Source organism: Balaenoptera musculus, chromosome X, assembly GCF_009873245.2.
Source record: "Balaenoptera musculus isolate JJ_BM4_2016_0621 chromosome X, mBalMus1.pri.v3, whole genome shotgun sequence".
Lineage (NCBI taxonomy): Eukaryota > Metazoa > Chordata > Mammalia > Artiodactyla > Balaenopteridae > Balaenoptera > Balaenoptera musculus.
This window is the reverse complement of record NC_045806.1, coordinates 125,249,887-125,268,776: the sequence shown is the minus strand read 5'-3', so window position 1 is coordinate 125,268,776 and position 18,890 is coordinate 125,249,887. Positions and strand designations below refer to the sequence as shown.

Here is an 18,890-nt window from a genome sequence, read left to right as displayed (position 1 = left end):
CATGAGCCAAGGAATGCGGGTGACCTCTAAATGATGGAAAAGGCCGGGGAACGGATTCTCTCCGAGAGCTTTCAGAAGGAATGCAGCCTTGTTGACACCTTGATTTTAAGACTTCTGATATCCGGAACTCCAAGATAATAAATTTTTGTCCTTTGAAGTCACTATGTTTGTGGGAATTTGCTACAGCAGCAATAAGAAACTAAAGCACTCACTAAGCTAAAGGCCAGCCTTAATACTATAGAACAGAACATAGTGCAGGTAAATACCAATTATCTTAAAGAACTAAGTGTAGGTGATTTAGTAAAATTAGATTTCTTTGTTGCATGTCGACTGAATCCAAGTGATAATTTTAAAATAAACCCAAATTAATTAAAGAAAACAACCATGTAATGACAAGAAAGTTGAGTTTGAGACCTTCATGTAAGCATAACTGAATGGGAACAATGTAATATATATGTAGTACATACTATGTACAGATAGCAAGAATTTGTAACGTATGTTTTTAAGCAGCTTTATTGAGATGTAATTCACATATCATACAATCCACCTATTTAAAGTGTTCAATTCAATGGTTTTTAGTATATTCACAGAGTTGTGCAACAAACACCACAGTCAATTTTCGAGCTTTTTCTTTTTCTTTTTTTTTTTTGGCCACGCCCAGTGGCTTGCGGGATCTTAGCTCCCTGACCAGGGATTGAACCCGGGACCTCGGCAGTAAAAGTGCCAAGTCCTAACCACTGGACCACCAAGGAATTCCTTGATTTTAGAGCATTTTCATCACCTTAAAAAAGAAACCCTGTACCCTTCAGCTATCACTGTCTTTTACCTGCAGCCCATCCCCCCACCCAACCCTAAGCACCTACTACTCTACTTTCTGTCCCTATAGATTTCCAGTTCTGGACTTTCCTATGAATGGAATCATACAATATGTATGTGGTCTTCTGTGTCTGACTTCTTTCCCTTAGCATGAAATTTTCAACGTTCATTCATGTTGTAGCACGTGCCAACAAAAGGGTATTTGGGTTGTTTCTACCCTTTGGCTATTATGAATTGTGCTGCTGTGAATATCACTATACAGGTTTCACTTGATCTAAATTTGGGGCAGGGGAATACGCACCATTGCTGACAGCCCCTCCTAGCTAGGCCTGCTTGATTGAAGCCAGCCAGGAGATTGATTATTCCATGGTGTGTGGAGCTGTACACATTTCTTCATCTGTTGTCAGCCAGTCTTGAAGGTCCATTGAGCCCACTGGCCAGTCTTGGATATCCAGGCCCTAGAGATGGCTGCTTCCTATCCCAGTATTGTAGCTAGCAGGAAGAAGAGAAACACAGCAGATGCTGAATGGGAGGAACAGTCAGCTTTGCCTCAAAGCAGCAAGACATTGCCAAGACTGTTTAGAAGGTATCGTGGGTTGAATCATATCCCCCCAAAAGATAGGTTGGTGTCCTAATCCCTGGTGCCTGTCAAGGTGACTTAATTTGGAAATAGGATCTTTGCAGATGTAATCAAATTAAGATGAGTTCATACTGGATTAGGGTGGGCCCTAAAGCCAGTGACTGGTGTCCTTGTAAGAAGGCCATATGAAGGGACTTCCTTGATGGTCCAGTGGTTAAGACTCAGCCCTTCCAAGGCAGGGGGCCTGGGTTCGATCCCTGGTTGGGGAACTAAGATTGCACATGTGGCGTGGTGTGGCATGGCCAAAAAATAAAAAATAAAGAAGGCCATATGAAGACAGAAACAGAGATTGGAGTGATGCAACTACAAGCCAAGGAACACCAAGGATTGATGGCAGGCACCAGAACCTAAGAGAGGGGCCTGGAACAGACCCTTACCTAGAGCCTTTAGAGGGAACGTGGCCCTTGGTGAATGAATAAACAAAGTTCAGACTGTAACCCAAGCATAGTTGAGGGCACAGAGTAGAAGCTCATAAAAGCCTGGTGGTTATTAGACAAGCCAAGAGATACTTAGGAAAAAGCCACTGGATCAGGAGTTCATTTCTCTACCCTGCAGAGTAGATTTGTTAAGACAATGAAAGGATAATACTCTTTTTGACCATATTCTGCCCTGACAGGCAGGGCAGATGGCAGAGCTGGGCAGGACGGGCTCTACCCACAACCCCAGGCTAAGGGAGTAGGATTCTGTATACTGGGAAGCTGGTCTGCTAGGACTGAAGAGTATGGTCCTTTACCATGCCTCCCATTATTCCATGGAATATTCCAACAAGTTCCAGAGCAGCCAGGGCATTGTACATAAAGGAACACAGGCAGACCAGTGTAGACTGTCTTTGGCAAGGAGCAAATGGACACTGAATGCCCTACTCCTGATCCCAAACTTCTGTGACCACAGCACCTTCTCGAAGCATATCACATCATGGGAGTTGTATTCATTTCCTTCAGCTGCTGTAACAAATTACCACCACCTCAGTGGCTTCAAACAATATACATTTATTCTCTTACATTTCCATAAGTCAGAAGTCCAGAATCAGTTTCACTGGGCCAAAACCAATGTGTCGGCTGGGCCACCCTCCCTCCGGAGGTTTTCGGGGAGAATCTGTTTGCTTGCCTCTTCCGGCATCTAGAGCTGCACCTTCAAAGCCAGCATCTTGCTTCAGTGGTGACATTGCCTCTGTGGGCAATGTCCCCCTGCCTCTCTTACGAGGACACTTGTGATTATGTTTAGAGCCCAGCTGGATAATCCAGGATAATCTCCCCATCCCAGGGCCCTTAATTAAATCACAGTCTGCAAAGTTTCTTTTGCCATATAAGGTAATGTTCACAGGTTCTCAGAGTTAGGATTCAGATATTTTTGTGGGCCATTATTCAGCCTCCCGCAGAAATGGAGGTGAAAACGTCTGCCTGTGGGTTTAGAATCTACATTGACCAACCCAAACCTTCTCCCCTAAGTAGCAACGATAGAGACTCCAGGATCCCTCAGGAGGCTCCCTTTCTGCTGGGCTGAGTTACAATGACACCAGTTGTAACTCCCGTGTGAAGAGCGAGCAACCACCTGGTGGGCCTGAGTTGACTATAGATCTGCTCCACCCCTGGGGCCAACAGTGACCACCAGTCCCAGGCCTTGTGGATCCCCGAACGGTGAGTCAGCCCCACGTCCCCTGATTATTGTTTGTAAGCTGGTGCTTCTCGTCAGAAGGCCACCTGCTTTTCTTGTCGATGTATCATTGCGCTTTCCAGCCTTCATATATGTAACTGAGCCGTTACAGACACAGCAGAGCTGGGCACATCTATTCCCCCGAGGAAAGTCCTACTCTCAACACCTAAACTTCTGCAAGGGCATAATGGCATGCCAGCCTGCCAACCGGTCTCTCTGATGAACACCCTGACCCCTCACCGCCCCAGCGTGAACTTGCTCACGCCCATGTCTCCCCACATCACACCTGAGAAGTCCTTCAGTGGCTCCCCATTGCTGACTGTGAGACCAAAATCGACGTCCCCACTTGGCTTCAAGGCATTCCACGATCAAGCCCTGCAAATGGGTCAGCCCCGTGTCTACCAACACCTCCCTTTACTACCTGCAGCCTTTACACCTGCCTCCCTGGACTACTTTTGTCTCCCATCAGGACTCAATGTTTTTTACTGAGATAAAATTCACATAAGATAAAATTTACCAGTTTAGAACTTTTGACACATGCTACAACATGGACGCACTCATCCACGACATGGATGAACCTTGAAAACATTATGCTCAGTGAAAGAAGCCAGACACAAAAGGAAAAATAGTCTGTGATTTCATTTCTATGAGGGACCTAAAACAGTGAAACCCATAGAGACAGAAAGGAGGATGGAGATGACCAAGGGCTGGAGGGAGGAGGTCATAGGGAGTTATTATTTGATGGGTATGGAGTTTCAATTTGGGATGACAAAGAAGTTCTGGAGGCGACTAGTGGTGAAGGTTGAATACCAGTGTAAACGTAATTAACACCATTGAATCCATACACTTAAAATGGCTACATTTTATGTTATGTGTATTTTGCCACAATAAAACAAAATTTTAAAGACAAAATTTACCACTTTAGCCATTTTAGAGTGTACTATATCACTGGCTTTCAGTACATTTGCAGAGTTGTGAAATCACCATCATAATCAATTTTAGAACATTTTCATCACTCCAAAAAGAAATCCCACCCTTATTATGCAGTCCTTGTTCATCCCTCCCCTTCCCTCTACTTTTTGTCTCTATGGGTTTGCCCATTTTGGACACTTCATAGAAACAGTTTCATGCAACATGTGACCTTCTGTGATTGGCTTATTTCTCTTGGCATAATGTTTTCAAGGTTCATCCATGTTGCAGCATGTATCAGTACTTCATTCTTTTTTATGGCTGAATAATATTCCATTCTCTGGATAGACCACATTTCGTTTATCTATTCATCAATTGATAGACATTTGATTTGTTTCCACTTTGGCTATTATGAATAATGCTGCTGTGAACACCCGTGTACACGTCTTTGTGTGGACAGATGTTTTCATTCCTCTTGCGTAGATACCTAGGAATGGAATTTCTGGGTCAGATGGTAACTCTAGGTTTATCAAGATGCACCTTGCAGTAGAATACAGTGCCTCAACTCTGGATTTCTATGCTGATGGAGGATACAGACAGCCTAGAAAACAGAAAAACAAAGGTAATTGCAAGAATTTCCTTTTTTAGCTCCTACTTCCCTTTCCCTCCCCTTGGCAACCTGCTACTGGGGCTGTTATTGTGTTACAAAATTGACTAGTTTGCATCTTAGCTCCGCTCTTGAGCCATGAAATGACCCCCAAATCAGATTTCAGGGGTGGGGGAGGACAGGGGCGGGGCATCAACTAGTAAATCTGGAGTTGACTTTGGCTATTATCTTTTTAAATCATTGCTTTAGACTAGAAAACCTTTACCTGCAGACCTCCTAGACCATAATCTAAGATCAACCTGTGAAAGGGCTGCCCCACAGATTCCCTATGTGGTGAGAATGTGTCCACATTGAATGCAGGAGTAACTCTTTTGTTATTGACTGTTCCTCAACCTAAATCCATTCAAGTGAATCTCCTTGAAGACATACTACCTACAGGTCAGGGTAGTTCAACATCAGCTGAACTCTTTCCAAGTACAACCTGTGACAATTTCTTCATGTTTACAAAACTTACCCTTTGAAACAGGCCTTGAGCTTGTGCGTTGCAAGTGGGGAGTGGGATTTAACGAATGGCTAGCAAGCTAAATGGTTTGACTTGGTTCATTCTGTTCAGTGCCCATGAATAGCACTTGATTCATGGAGCGCAAGTAGACGCCGCACATGGGCTCATCGTGGGGCACAGCAGAATTAGACTCCGCACACTTTCCACACTTCTCTCTCTCTCTGAGCAGATGGGCAAGCCAAACCCAAAATAGGCACAAATCCTCTGATAAAGGGTAGTATCGTTTGCACTTCCAAACTGTCCACAAGAAACGGCACTAAGAGAAACAGCATGACTTGTAAATTACAAGTGTTAACTTACTAACATTTAAATCAACGATGATCACCCCTTCAAACGCTGGGCCCCATTCGAGAGAGTCGAGTTGTTCCTCTGTCGGGTCAGTAGCTGGTCTCTTCTGTGGTTTATTTACAAGTGAAAACCCTGCTGCTGGTTAGAAACGATTCTGCTTGAGCTAAACTTGGCAGAAGAAGCTGGTACAAATGAAAGGCCTTAGAGCTGGGAGATCGGGGAGGCAGGTGTGGCCACCAGGGTGCTGCTGAGCCGCCACAAGCCACAGCGCAGGAAGCCATGCCACCCACAACTCCACATGAAGGCAGGAGGCCTGGTTTACATTGCCGATGCCTCACCGTGTGACCGTGGACAAGTCGCTTCCCCTCTCTAGGCCTCCGTCTCTTCATCTGTAAATGAGGAGCTGCTGAACTAGGTGACACTGAAGGAAGGCACCTTCTTCACTACTGGGCTGTGTTCGGAAAGCATCCCATGTACCTTTCAACACCAATCTGAACGAAGAACTTTGTAAAAGACATGGATCACATTTAAACGCCAGGATTTCATTTTCAAGAGACGAAGGGGCGCATTGAGAAATGCACTTTAGAGTGGAGTTCTCCGGAAAGGATGGACCGGGCTAGCAGCTAGACACTGGCCTTGATCTAGATAAGATCCCAGGAATTATTTCCGTACATATGCTCTCCCCTTCACCCACTCATCCTGTATCTAAAGACAAGATGACAAGTAAAAGCTCCTGGCAGAAGCTCCATCCCAGCCTTGCTCCCTCAGCTTGGGCTCACAGGGCAAGAGCAGAAAGGCGGCGGGGGGATGGAGGGCAGGAAAAGCAGCTTACATTCAGCTTGGCCACAGGCGGCACGTGGCAGAGTCTCAAAGGTGTGTCTCAAATTCGGGCTTAGACTAAACAAAGGACCTGCCAAACCCTCTGTTTGCTTTGCTCTAGCGGTTCTGGAAACCAGCCCTTCACTTTTGTCCTGGCCCAAACCTGGTGGGGGAGGGGAGTGATTCACAGGGTCTCCAGGTTAGAAGAGGCATCCAAGGGGGACCAGAGAACCAGACCTAAGCATCCCCAGGAGGCCAGCTGGCTCTTCCATCTTGAGGTTGTTCTGCCTCTTAGAAGGTTCCAGAATCCATCGTCCCATAGCTTGTCCCCTTTATCCTTGTTTCCAAAAGTAGAGGACACACGGAACAGATCAAATCCTTCATGACTCCTCCCAGGATTCTCCGTCATCACTCTTCTCCCTTTCATCCCTTAAAGTCATCTTTTTCTCTTGCTTAAACACTCCCCAAGATGATTGCTCGGATGAGCATCCTGAGTTCCCTTTGACATCCTGATCACTGGTTCCTGAGGTAAATCCAGCTTGTTAACATCTCTCAGCGAGGTTACTGGGAGCCAGAACAGGGCAGGCGGCCAGGCACTGTGACCGTCAGACTGTCACCTGCCTCCCTCTAGACCAGAATGTGGCCCGTCAAGAGGATATATGGAAAAAAGATGTCAAACTATTTCTGTGGTGATTCAGGGAGCATCTATAACCCAGATGTATCTCTTACTGTGTCTCCTTCCCTTCCCATCTGATTAGCCAAAATAATAATAGTTAAAACAAAAAGCTACTACTGTTGGGAGCATACGCTGTGCCAGGCACTGTTCTGTGCACTTTGCATGCGTGTGAATGTGTTTCCTCTCTATTTCATATATCCTGACACTGACGTCCAAAAAGGCAAGGTGACTTGCCCCAGGTCACACAGTATGTGCTAGTAAGTGGCAGAACCACAGCTGGAAGCCAGAGTTGGCTGGCTGCAGAGTCCACGCTTTCTACCTTTACCTCTCCGGCTGAATGCCATCCTCTATACACTGAGTGACCCCGTGCCTTTCATCTCCCACTAGCAGCAAGCTGTGCCAGGCCCCAATATCGGCTTCAGGACCCCCTTTCCTTATGCCTCTGGTCCATGATGCAAGGTCCAGCACATACAGAGGCCGAGGCCCAGCCCTTGACATCAGGAAAGCCGAAGGCCAGTAATGCTCACCCTGGCTCTCTCCTGGCCCTCCAGAGCACGTCCCCTGGGATGACCAGCACCCCTGCTGGCTTGGCTTGGTCTACTGGCTCAAATTTCAAGGCTGAGGATGGATGGAGGGCAGCAGAAGCATATCTCTTTGTAAACAGGATCTGGGGGCTTATTCTGCCAGAACCCTCTGGGACAAGCAACTTTTAAGGGTTGGGAACCCCTTGAATCCCTCTTCTGGAGTGCAAAGGAGGAACTAATTCTTCCTTTTCTGACCATGAACCCCTAGTAGCACGTATTTGTCTACCTGAGAGGCAGTCAAGTGCAGGAGTTTGAAAGCCAGGCTGCCTGGGTTCACATCCTGGTGCTGCCCCTTATGGGCTGAGTGACACTGGGCAAGCTACTTTACTGTGCCTCAGTTTCTTCAGCAGTAAAATGGATATAAACATGGTACCTACCTGTCTTAGTCAGCTTGAGCTGCTATAACAAAATACCAAAGACTTTGTGGCTTAAACAACACATATTTATTTCTCACAGTTCTGGAGGCAGGAAAGTCCAAGATCAAGGTTCTGGCAATGTTCACTTTCTGGTGAGAGCTCTCTTCCTGGTTTGCAGACGGCTGGCTTATTGCTGTGCCCTCACATGGAAGAGAGAGAGAGAGCTGCAGTGTTTCTTCTCAAAAGGGCACTAATCCCATCATGGGGCTCCACCCTCATACCTCCTTTAAATCTAATTACCCCAAAAGGGTCCCAAGTCGTAATACCATGACATTGGGGATTAGGGCTTCAACATATGAAGTTAGCAGTGATTCATTCAGTCTATAACACTATCTCATAGGATTTTCTTTTTTTTAAAGAATTTATTTATTTATTTATTGGCTGCCTGGGGTCTTCATTGCGGTGCGCAGGCCTCTTATTGTGGTAGCTTCTCTTGTTGTGGAGCACGGGCTCTAGGTGCACGGGCTTCAGTAATTGTGGCACGCGGGCTCTAGAGCGCAGGCTCAGTAGTTATGGCGCATGGGCTTAGCTGCTCCACGGCATGTGGGATCTTCCCGGACCAGGGCTCAAACCCCTGTCCCCTGCATTGGCAGGTGGATCCTTAACTACTGCACCACCAGCGAAGCCCCTATCTCATAGGATTTTGATGAGAATTAGGGACTTAATGCCTGGAAAATACTTGCTCAGTGTTGGGCATGGAGTAACTGTTCAATATACACTTGCCAAGTGGTTTCTTTATTTTTTTTAACAGCTTTATTGATATATAATGCACACACTGTATAATTTCCTCCTTTAAAGTGTACAGTTCAGTGGTTTTTAGTATATGCACAAAGTTGTGCAACCATCAGCACTATCTAATTCCACAACATTTTCATCACACCCAAAGGAAACCCTGCCCCTCGGTGCCGTCACCTCCCACCTCCACCCCACCCCCAGCCTCTGACAACCGCTCATCTTTTTGTCTCTATCGATTTGCCTATTCTGGACATTTCATATATATGGAATCATATAATATGTGGTCTTTTTGGTCTGGCTTTTTTCACTTAGCATAATATTTTGAAGGCTCATCCATGTTGTAGCATGTACCCATACTTCATTCTTTTTTATTGCTTAACGGTATTCTATTGTATGACTACACTACATTTTGTTTCTTTATTCATCAACTGATGGACATTTGAGCTGTTTCCACTTTGGCTATTATGCATAATGCTGCTATGAACACTCATGTCCAAGGTTTGCATGGACATACGTTTTAATTTTTCTTGGGTATATACCTAGGAGTAGAATTGCTGGGTCATATAGTAAGTCTACGTTTAACTTGATGGGGATCTCCCAAATAGTTTTCCATAGCGTCAGCAACATTTTACATATGTCGTAGACTGAATGTGTCCCCCACCAAATTCACATGTTGAAATCCTAACCCTCAATGGGACCGTATTTGGAGGTGGGGCCTTTAGAGGTGATTAAGTCATGAGGGCAGAATCCTCATGAATGGAATTAGTGTCCTTATAAAAGAGACCCCAGAGAGATCCCTTGTCCCTTCTGCCATGTGAAGACACAGTGAGAAGACAGCCCTTTATAAAACAGGCTCTCACCAGACATCAGATCTGCTGGTGCCTTGATCTTGGACTTCCCAGCCTTCAGAACTGTGAAAAATAAATGTCTGTTTTTATAAGCCACCCAGTCTATGATATTCTGTTATAGCAGCCTGAACTAAGACAATGTTCCCAGCTGCAACGTAGGATGTTTCCAATTTCTTCATACCCTCAACGACACTTGTCATTATCTGCCTTTTCATTATAGTCTCCCTAGTGGGTATGAAGTGGGATCTCATTGTGGCCTAATTGCTTTCTTCAGAGACTATTTATTGGCTTCGTACTGTAGCAAAGCCCCAAAGTGGGAGGAGAGCTGAGGAAATAGAGCTTAGAGAGGAGGTGAACCTTTCAGAATCTGTCTCAGATGGTCAGACATTCCAGGAGGGGAGACTTGCCTGGACTGAGCACCAGAGGCATTGATATGTCCATTTCATTTTAGAAATAAACAAATTGTGACATAAGTGAAGTATCAGAATCATAGGAGTTATGACAGGGGCTGCATCTTGGGGGTCAGATGGTCAGAGTGCCTGGAACCCCAGTCTCAGGATCTTGGTTTTTTCTCGGAGACAAATTGCCATTTGTCAGCTGGGGAGTAAAAGGAAGAAATCTGTTTTAGGACAGCCATCCTGACTGCCGTGTGGAGCATCAGTTCATGGGGGCAGCGCTGGAGTCAGAGGGACCAGGGTGCAGCTGGTCCAACAATTCTGATGCAAGATGGTGACAGCTGGAACCATGGCAGAGACAGCAGTGGCAGTGAGGAGGAAGCAGTCCCAGGAGACACAGTAAGGCGTCTGAGTGGGGTACTTTCACTCAGTTCTTTCACTGTTTTTCGCCACAGAAAGATAGTCTTGGAAAAATTCAAAGGTCAGAGTTTCTAAAGGAAAATTCCCACCGATGAAGGGGGGGGGACTACTGACCTCCCTATGTTCTGAGCCCAGGTCCCAACCCCCTGCTGGAGTCTGATGGAAAGTGTGAAGCTGGCACAGGAAGGAGGGACCAAAGTGCCAGGAGCACCAAATATTTAGAGGTACCCTCCTCTCCACCAAGCCTGCGTGGAAACAATGTTCATTTCATGTCAATGAAATGCAGGGCTCCCAGAGAGAAACACGAAATAAGATGTGTCCTTGGCTTCCACAAGCTTTCTCGATAGATAAAATCAACATCAGGGTATATTTGAAAATAACAAAAGATGGAAATGCCCACCCAAGGCAGTAACAAATGATTCCTTGTTAAATAGATAATATTTGACCTCCCAAGGCTTCGAGAAAGAGGTTTATGTTGACCTTGCGCTTAGGGGACATTAGCGTTTGGATATCAAGATAGAGGGGCTAAGGGAAGGCATGATGGGCAACAGAAACCTCATAAGAAAAGGCAAGGAGGCAGGGAGCCATGAAGCCTCTTCAGGAGACGGTGAGGTCACCTGTTGAGCCAGATGCACTAAGGTGGGGCAGGCTGGGAATTGAATGCCAGGTCAAGGCATGCAGCTTGATCACATAAGCAACAGGGAAGCAGGGGAACGTTACATCCAAAGGAGGAGATGATTGGGGTGGTGGACGCTCTCAAAGACAAGCCACCACTCACCAGCAGCCAGAGCGCGTGGAGCAGCAAGACGGCAAATGTCACTCTCAGGGCTCTGTCAGACTGGGGCAGGGGACCAAAGAGAAGTGACAGGAAGTGGGTATTTGTGATCACAAGTGGGCGGGATGTAGAGGACGATAAAGAGTGATGAGAATAAAAGAAGGAGATACAGGTACATGAAAACCTCTTTCTCCTAGGACTCTGCCTAAGCAGAAAAAAAAGGGTGAAACCCCAGGGAAAGAACCAGCTTCGGGGAACATTCACGGGAGGCAAGGCGAGGCGGCAGGAACTGTGCCCAGCTGGCTGTCATGCATTCGGGGAGCCTTGTGTTTTCTCTTCCAAAATGCTTCCTTGAAGCTCATATGGTTTGTTTTCTTTTTAAACAGTTTTTTTTTTTGAAGAAAAAAATTGTGGTAAAATATAGTACATAATATTTATCATTTTAACCATCTGTAAATGCACAATTCAGTGACATTAATTACATTCACAATGTTGTGTAACCATCACCACTATTTATACCCAAAACTTTTCATCATCTCCAACATAAACTCTACCCATTAAATAATAACTTCCCTTTCCCCCAACCCCCAACTCATGGTAACCTCTATTCTATGTTCTGTCTCTATAAATTAGTCTTTTCCAGCTAGATACTTCCTGTAAGTGGAATCATACAATATTTGTCCTTCTGTATCTGGTTTATTTTGCTAAGCATAACTCTCCAAGGTCCATCCATGTTGTAGCATCTATCAAAATTTTGTTCCTTTTTATTTTTATCGAAGTGCAGTTGATTTACAATGTTGTGTTAGTTTCAGGTGTAGGAACTTTGTTCCTTTTTTGGCTGAATAGTATTCCATTGTGAGTATAGATCGCATTTTGTTTATCCATTCATCAGTCAATGGACACTTGGGTTTTTTTCCACCTCTTGGCTATTGTGAATAATGCTGCTATAATCATGGATACACAAGTAACTGAGTCTTTGCTTTCAATTCTTCAGGATATATCTATATCTATATCTATCTATCTATATCTATCTGTATGGAATTGCTGGATCATATGGTAATTCTATGTTTGATTTTTTGGAGGAACTGCCAGACCGTTTTCCATAATGGCTACACCATTTTGCATTCCCACCAGCAATGTACTAGTGTTCCATACCTTTGTCTACATTTATTATTTTCAGTTTTTAAAAAAAATTATAGTCATCCTAGTAGGTGTGAAGTGGTATCTCATTGTGGTTTGGACTTGCATTTCCCTAATAGCAGTAGTGTTGAGCATCTTTTCATGTACTAATTGGCTTTGTATATCTTCTTTGGAGAACTGTCTTTCCAAGGCCTTTGCCCATTTTTTAATTTGGTTGCTTGTTTTTTTTGTTCTTGAGCTGCAGGAGTTCTTTATATTAATCATTTGTCAGATATACAATTTGCAAATATTTTCTCCATTCTGTAGGTTGTTGCCTTTTCACTCTGTTGATAGTGTCCTTTGACGCACAAAAGTTTTTAATTTTGATGAAGTCCAACTTATCTTTATTCTTTTGATACCTGTGCTTTTGGTGTCAGAGTCATAAAGTCATTTCTAAATCCAACATCATGAAGAATTTGACCAATGTTTTCTTCTAAGAGTTTTATAGTTTTTAGTTCTCAAGTCTAGGTCTTTGATCTAATTTGAGGTATTATTTGTATACAATGTAAGGTAAAGGTGATTTGGGTTTTTTGTATATCTTTTTTTTCCTGTCTATGAGAACTGAGGCATTAAAATAATACAGGACTGGGCATTGGTTCCTAAGTCACTAAGGAGCTAGCTAAGGGGGTAACTGCTCTCATGTCGTGAGAGTGGGCTTCAGCTTTCTCAACTGTAGACTGAGAATAATATTTCCCCCTGTAGTGAGTTGAATTGTGTCCCCCCAAATTCATATCCACCAGGAACCTCAGAATGCAATCTTATTTGGAAATATGGTCTTTGCAAATGTAATTTAGCTAAGGATCTCCAGATGCACTCATACTGGATTTAGTGTGAGCCCTAAATGCAAGGACCGGTGTCTTTGTAAGAAGGCTATGCAAAGACAGAGGCAGAGATTGGAGTGATGCACCTACAAGTGAAGAAACAGCAAAGATTGCCTGACAGCATCCAGAAGCTGGAAGAGGCAAGGAAGGAGTCTACCCCTTGACTTTGAACTTCTCACCACCAGAACTGGGAGAGAAGAAATTTGTGTTGTTTTACCAAATTACCAGAGTTTGTGGTAATTCATTACAGCAGCCACAGAAAAACTAATCCTCCCTCACGGAGTATTTAAATTAGTAAATATGATCCTAGTCAAGTACATATCACGGTGTTGGGCGCATTGCCCAAGGCCTCTCAAGAATTTATTCCTCTCATCTTGGGTCCCACTCACAGCTGCCCACATCCACAACATAGAGCCAACCCAGCCACCACCTGCCAGTGTGCCCTCCCCAGCAACCCCAAGTTCTCTGAGATCTCATCAGCTTAAACAATAGGCACTTGGTACATCCATCTTGCTAGACAGGGTGAGGTGGGCTGGACTTGAGTTTGAAGGCCACAGACTTGCTGGGCAACCTGGCCAAAGTCACTTTTCCTCTCTGAAGATTTGTTTTGTCTTCTGTAAAACTGTGATAATGATAGAAATGGCGCCCTCCTCATTGGGTTGCTGGGAGAACTCGACAAGGTGATGCAGGTGACAGTGCTTGGCACTATGACCACCAGAGAACTCAGAACTGCAAGGGACCTCAGAGACAGTCTTGTCCAACCCAGAAGGAGAGTGAGCTGCCCAAAGCCTCCGAGTGATCTCCTAACACCTTCCCCTCACCCTCACACACACCCCCACCAGCACCCATATGAGGGGTGGAAGTGGCCCAGCTCCCAAACACTGGGCACCCGGATCCACCCCCATGGGGCTTCCCCAAGCTCCAGAGAGGCAGCTCCAGGAGAGAGCGGGTTTCCAGCTGTCAAGTGAAGAAGGTATCTCAAGCAGTAGGGTGATCAACGGTGCCGACCGCTGCTGAAAGACCAAGTATGAGAGGACTGTGAATGGATGAAAGCAAACTTTTTCTGTAAAAGACAAGATAGTAAATATTTTCAGCTTGGTGGGCCACACGGTCTCTGTCACAACTACTTAACTCTGCCCTTGTCTATAACAAAAGCAGTTATAGACAATAGGTAAATGAATGGGTGTCACTATGTGCCAATAAAACTTTACTTATAGACATGGAAAGTTGAATGTTGCATCATTGCACGAGTCACAAAATATTCTTCTTTTTTATTTTTCTCAAGCATTCTTAGCTGGCAGCCCATGTGAACACAGGCAGTAGGCGACCCTTGGCCCCGGGGCCCTAGTTTGGCCGGTCATGGTCTCAGTCAGTGATTCTCAGCCTTTGCTGTGTATTAGAATCACCAGGGGAGGCTTTAGAAAAACACGAGTGCCTTACCCCACCCTGGCCAAGCACATCAAAATCTCAGAGTGGTGCCTGGCAGGGGATAATTTTAAAAGCTTCCCTGATACCTAGCAATTCAGTATAGACCCAAGAGAAATGAAAACATACACCCACACAAAACTTTTACATACATGTTCATGGCAGCATCGCTCATAATAGCCCCCAACTGGAAATAACCCAATATCCATCTATTGATGACTGGATAAACAAAATGTGGTGCATCCCTTTTTCCGCCCTCTCCCCCCTCCCCCCGAGCACCGCTCCGGCTGCATCGCGCTCGCTCTGAGCTCCGGGCTCCTACTAAGCTAGCACCGCTGTCATCTCCGTCCAGTCGCCATCATGATCATCCACCGGGACCTCATCAGCCATGAGGAGATGTTCTCTGACATCTACAAGATCCGGGAGGTCGAGGATGGCCTGTGTCTGGGGGTGGAGGGGAAGATGGTCCGTAGGACAGGGGGTAACATTGATGACTCGTTCATTGGTGGAAATGCCTCCGCTGAAGGCCCCGAGGGAGAAGGTACCGAAAGCACAGTAATCACTGGTGTGGATATTGTCATGAACCATCACTTGCAGGAAACCAGCTTCACAAAAGAAGCCTACAAGAAGTACATCAAAGATTACATGAAGTCAATCAAAGGGAAGCTTGAAGAACAGAGACCAGAAAGAGTAAAACCTTTTATGACAGGGGCTGCAGAACAAATCAAGCACATCCTTGCTAATTTCAAAAAACGATCAGTTCTTTATTGGTGAAAACATGAATCCAGATGGCGTGGCTGCTCTGCTGGACTACAGTGGGGATGGTGTGACCCCGTGTATGATTTCCTTGAAGGATGGTTTAGAAATGGAAAAATGTCAACAGATTTGGCTGTTCCTTTGGATCTATCACCTGCTCGTCATAACTGGCTGTCTGCTGCCTTTCATCCACACAACACCAGGACTTAGACAAATGGGACTGATGTCCTCTTGGCCTCTTCATTTTGATGTTGATTTGTTTGGAGCGGAGGCATTGTTTTTGAGAAAAAAAAAAAACTTGTCATGTAGGTTGTCTAAAAATAAAATGCATTTAAAGTCAAAAAAAAAATGTGGTGCATCCATACAATGGAATATTATTCAGCCATAAAAAGGAACGAGATTCTAATACACGCTGCAGCATGGATAAGCCGAGAAAACATTATGCTGAGTGAAAGGAGCCAGACGCAAAATGTCGCATATTATGTGATTTATTTGTATGAATTGTCCAGAATAGGCAAATCCACAGAGACAGAAAGGAGATTCATGGTTGCCAGGGGTTGGGGGAGGGGAACTAGGGAGCGAGTGCTAATGGGTTTGGGGTTTCCTTTGGGGATGATGGAAATATTCTGGAAGTATTGTAAATAGAGGTGATTGTCATGCAATATTGTGAATGTACTAAATGCCACTGAATTGTATACTTGAAAAGTGTGAAATTTACCTCAATTTAAAAAGAAAGAAGGCTTCCCTGATGATCCTATCGTGTCACTAGGGTTGAGAACCAGGGGACCAGTGGAAGGAGACAGCAAATTTCAAAGCAGCAAGCCGGAAGTGAGGTAGAGTCCAGCGCAGAGGCCTTGGGAGTAGAAAGAATGGGCCCTTAACCCTTCCTGGGCTGGGAGCGGCAGTACGTTCTAGTAAGGCCTGAGGGGTAAAGTGGAGCCAGCCAGAACGGCAGGAAGGTCACTGCCGACAGGGGCAACGTGTAGGAAAATCTGGAGGCACGGAGCAGTACAGCAGGCTCAGGCCAGCTCATGTAGGGCTTTGTAGGCCGTGGGCAGGAGCTTAGATTTGCTCTGATTGAGATGGAGAGCCCTTAACATGAGATTGACGGATTTGAAGCAAAGGAAAAACGTGATTAGATTTACCTTTTAAGAGGCTCCCTCTGGCTGCTGGGTGGAGAACGGGCTGCAGTTATTCCCGACAGATACGGGTGCGCGCGTCCAAGGCTGGTTAGAGGGCAGAGTTTGCGGGCCTTAGTCATGGAGTGGGTGAGACTAGGAGAGGGGTCGACGCTGCTTCCTAGCTTTGGGGCCCCAGCAACTGGGAGATCGGTGGTGCCATTTCCTGAGATGGGGACCACTCGAGGGAGTGGCAGGATGATTCCGGGGACAAGGCTGGACAGTCCTGTTTTGGACATTGCAGTGCCCTCTGAAAAGCCATTAGACAATGCAAAACAGGCCTTTGAATGGACATATCTGGGTTCACAGGAGGAGCAAGTGGGTGTGATCTGCCCGTAGGTGTGGATGAGATGGCCCAGGGAGCGGGGATAGAGCGAGAGGAAGACGGGGCTTGGTAGACGGGGCAGTGTAAGCAAAAGCACAGAGGCAGGAAGGAACACCGAGCTTTGGGGAACAGGGAGTGTTCTGGTAAGGCTGGAATCTGGGGCCAGGAGTGGTGGGAGGGAGACCATTTGGAGAGGTCATCTGGGCCCAGGGCCTGCAGAGCCTTGAATGCCGAGCTCAGGAGCTCAGACCCATCCCAAGGACAATGGGACAAAGGCACTGCGGGGCTTGAGTGGGGGAGAGCAGGGAAAGGAGAAGGAAGGACCCCAGTTAAGATGCTCTGTTTCCACAGGTGTCCTTAGTGGGGATGGAGAGAAAGGGGAGCTTTGAGAAGTCTTGAAGACCTCAGTGGATACATGTTCATCATGTTTTTCTTCAAATTCACATAGTCTGTGAGAGGTAGATACATGCTGCCCTCATTTTTCCTTGCCTTAGTTTACCCAGGCCAGGTGAGAAAAGTCTGCACTCAAACAGAGCTTTGATGTTTGCATAGGAGTTAAGGGAATCATTCACTTGTTGGTTGGACTGGGATTGGGCTCCCATAATATCTGAATTCACATACACTAATACTCCGTGTGTGTGCACATGTGTGTCTGTGTATGTGTGTGTAGGGAGGTGTTTGATGTATTGGTGCCCCAAACGGGAGGCGACGCCTATTGAAAACCGACAAGAGGTATTTTTTTAATTTTTTTAACTTTTTATTTTGTTTTTTTTTAATTCATTTTATTTATTTATTTTTGGCTGTGTTGGGTCTTTGTTGCTGCGCGTGGGCTTTCTCTAGTTGCGGCAAGTGGGGACTACTCTTCATTGCGGTGCGCGGGCTTCTCATTGCGGTGGCTTCTCTTGTTGCGGAGCACGGGCTCTAGGCGCGCGGGCTTCAGTAGTTGTGGCTCGTGGGCTTAGTAGTTGTGGCTCACAGGCTCAGTAGTTGTGGCGCACGGACTTAGTTGCTCCGTGGCATGTGGGATCTTCCCAGGCCAGGGCTCGAACCCGTGTCCCCTGCATTGGCAGGCAGATTCTTAACCACTGCACCACCAGGGAAGTCCGACAAGAGGTATTTTTGAACACAATGTTATTACTATTAATCGGATGCTGTTTCCACACTTGCGTTCTGTAACTTTTTCTGGGAGGTTTCTTCAACTGCTTCAATGACATGCAAAGACATAAAGAGGCCAAACGCTGGTTTCTGTGGTTTGAGTCTCCCGAGTGCTTCAGGGAGACTTCACTGGGTGCGTTAAATAAGGTCCACGTTTGGGAGGCAAATGTTAAGTCCTAGTCCTTCAGAGGTCAGGGTTCAGAGTGGGAAATGCTGCCTCACAAATATTACAGAGAGATAAGTTATTTTTTGCCAAGTGCTTATGCAAATTCCATATTAACTCGACTGAGCCCTAGAAAGAAATTTACAGAACAGTCTCTCGAATTAGGAAAATATGCAGGTATAAGGCTTTGCCCTGCTTGACTTGGCACGCAGGCTTCCAGAAGACGGATTGGTGTTCTGCATTTAGATTTCCAGAGCAGAGGACTCCTTCTCATGGTAATGAGCCTTGAAACTAGGTGGTGACCCACTGGCATTTTGCACCTGTCTTCTTTTCCTTCTGGATTCTTGTCACCGTGACCATCATTGACATGATCGTCACTGTAGTATGGTCCTTGATGTGTTAAGGAAACACTTCAAACACACAGTGGGAATTCTAACAGGGATCAAAAAGGATGAGATGATTTGTGTCTCCTGGGAATTTGTTGCACTGGATTACAAAATGCTCCAGTCAAAGGGCCCCTTCCAGGGGTGAGCAATGCAGTAGCCATAGGAATGAATGAGGGAGGGATTCTGTGGAAACACGGGATGCAAATCTGCCCACTGTCTGTGAAGCTGAAGCTCCTGACCGGCCACACTGCCTTGTCTCCGGGCGACACAGCTGGAGAGCGGAATCCCAGCCCGCCCCCTTCCTGAGCCCATCTCTCAGGACCCCTGCACTGGCCTCCTCACTCTTCCCCCTGCCTCCA

General features: G+C 45.8%; 1 protein-coding gene and 1 non-coding gene across 2 annotated transcripts; one reads left to right on the top strand and one right to left on the bottom strand.

Moving 5' to 3' along the window:
* Nucleotides 1-679: 679 nt before the first annotated feature.
* TRNAK-UUU lies at nt 680-752 on the bottom strand. Its single transcript has one exon. It is a non-coding gene; the product is annotated as a tRNA-Lys (tRNA).
* A 14,161-nt stretch (nt 753-14,913) lies between these two features.
* LOC118888743 (translationally-controlled tumor protein-like) lies at nt 14,914-15,380 on the top strand. The gene has a single exon (XM_036840133.1). It carries the CDS (start codon nt 14,929-14,931, stop codon nt 15,340-15,342), a length of 414 nt encoding a protein of 137 aa, XP_036696028.1. The 5' UTR covers nt 14,914-14,928; the 3' UTR covers nt 15,343-15,380.
* The last annotated feature ends 3,510 nt before the right edge of the window (nt 15,381-18,890 follow it).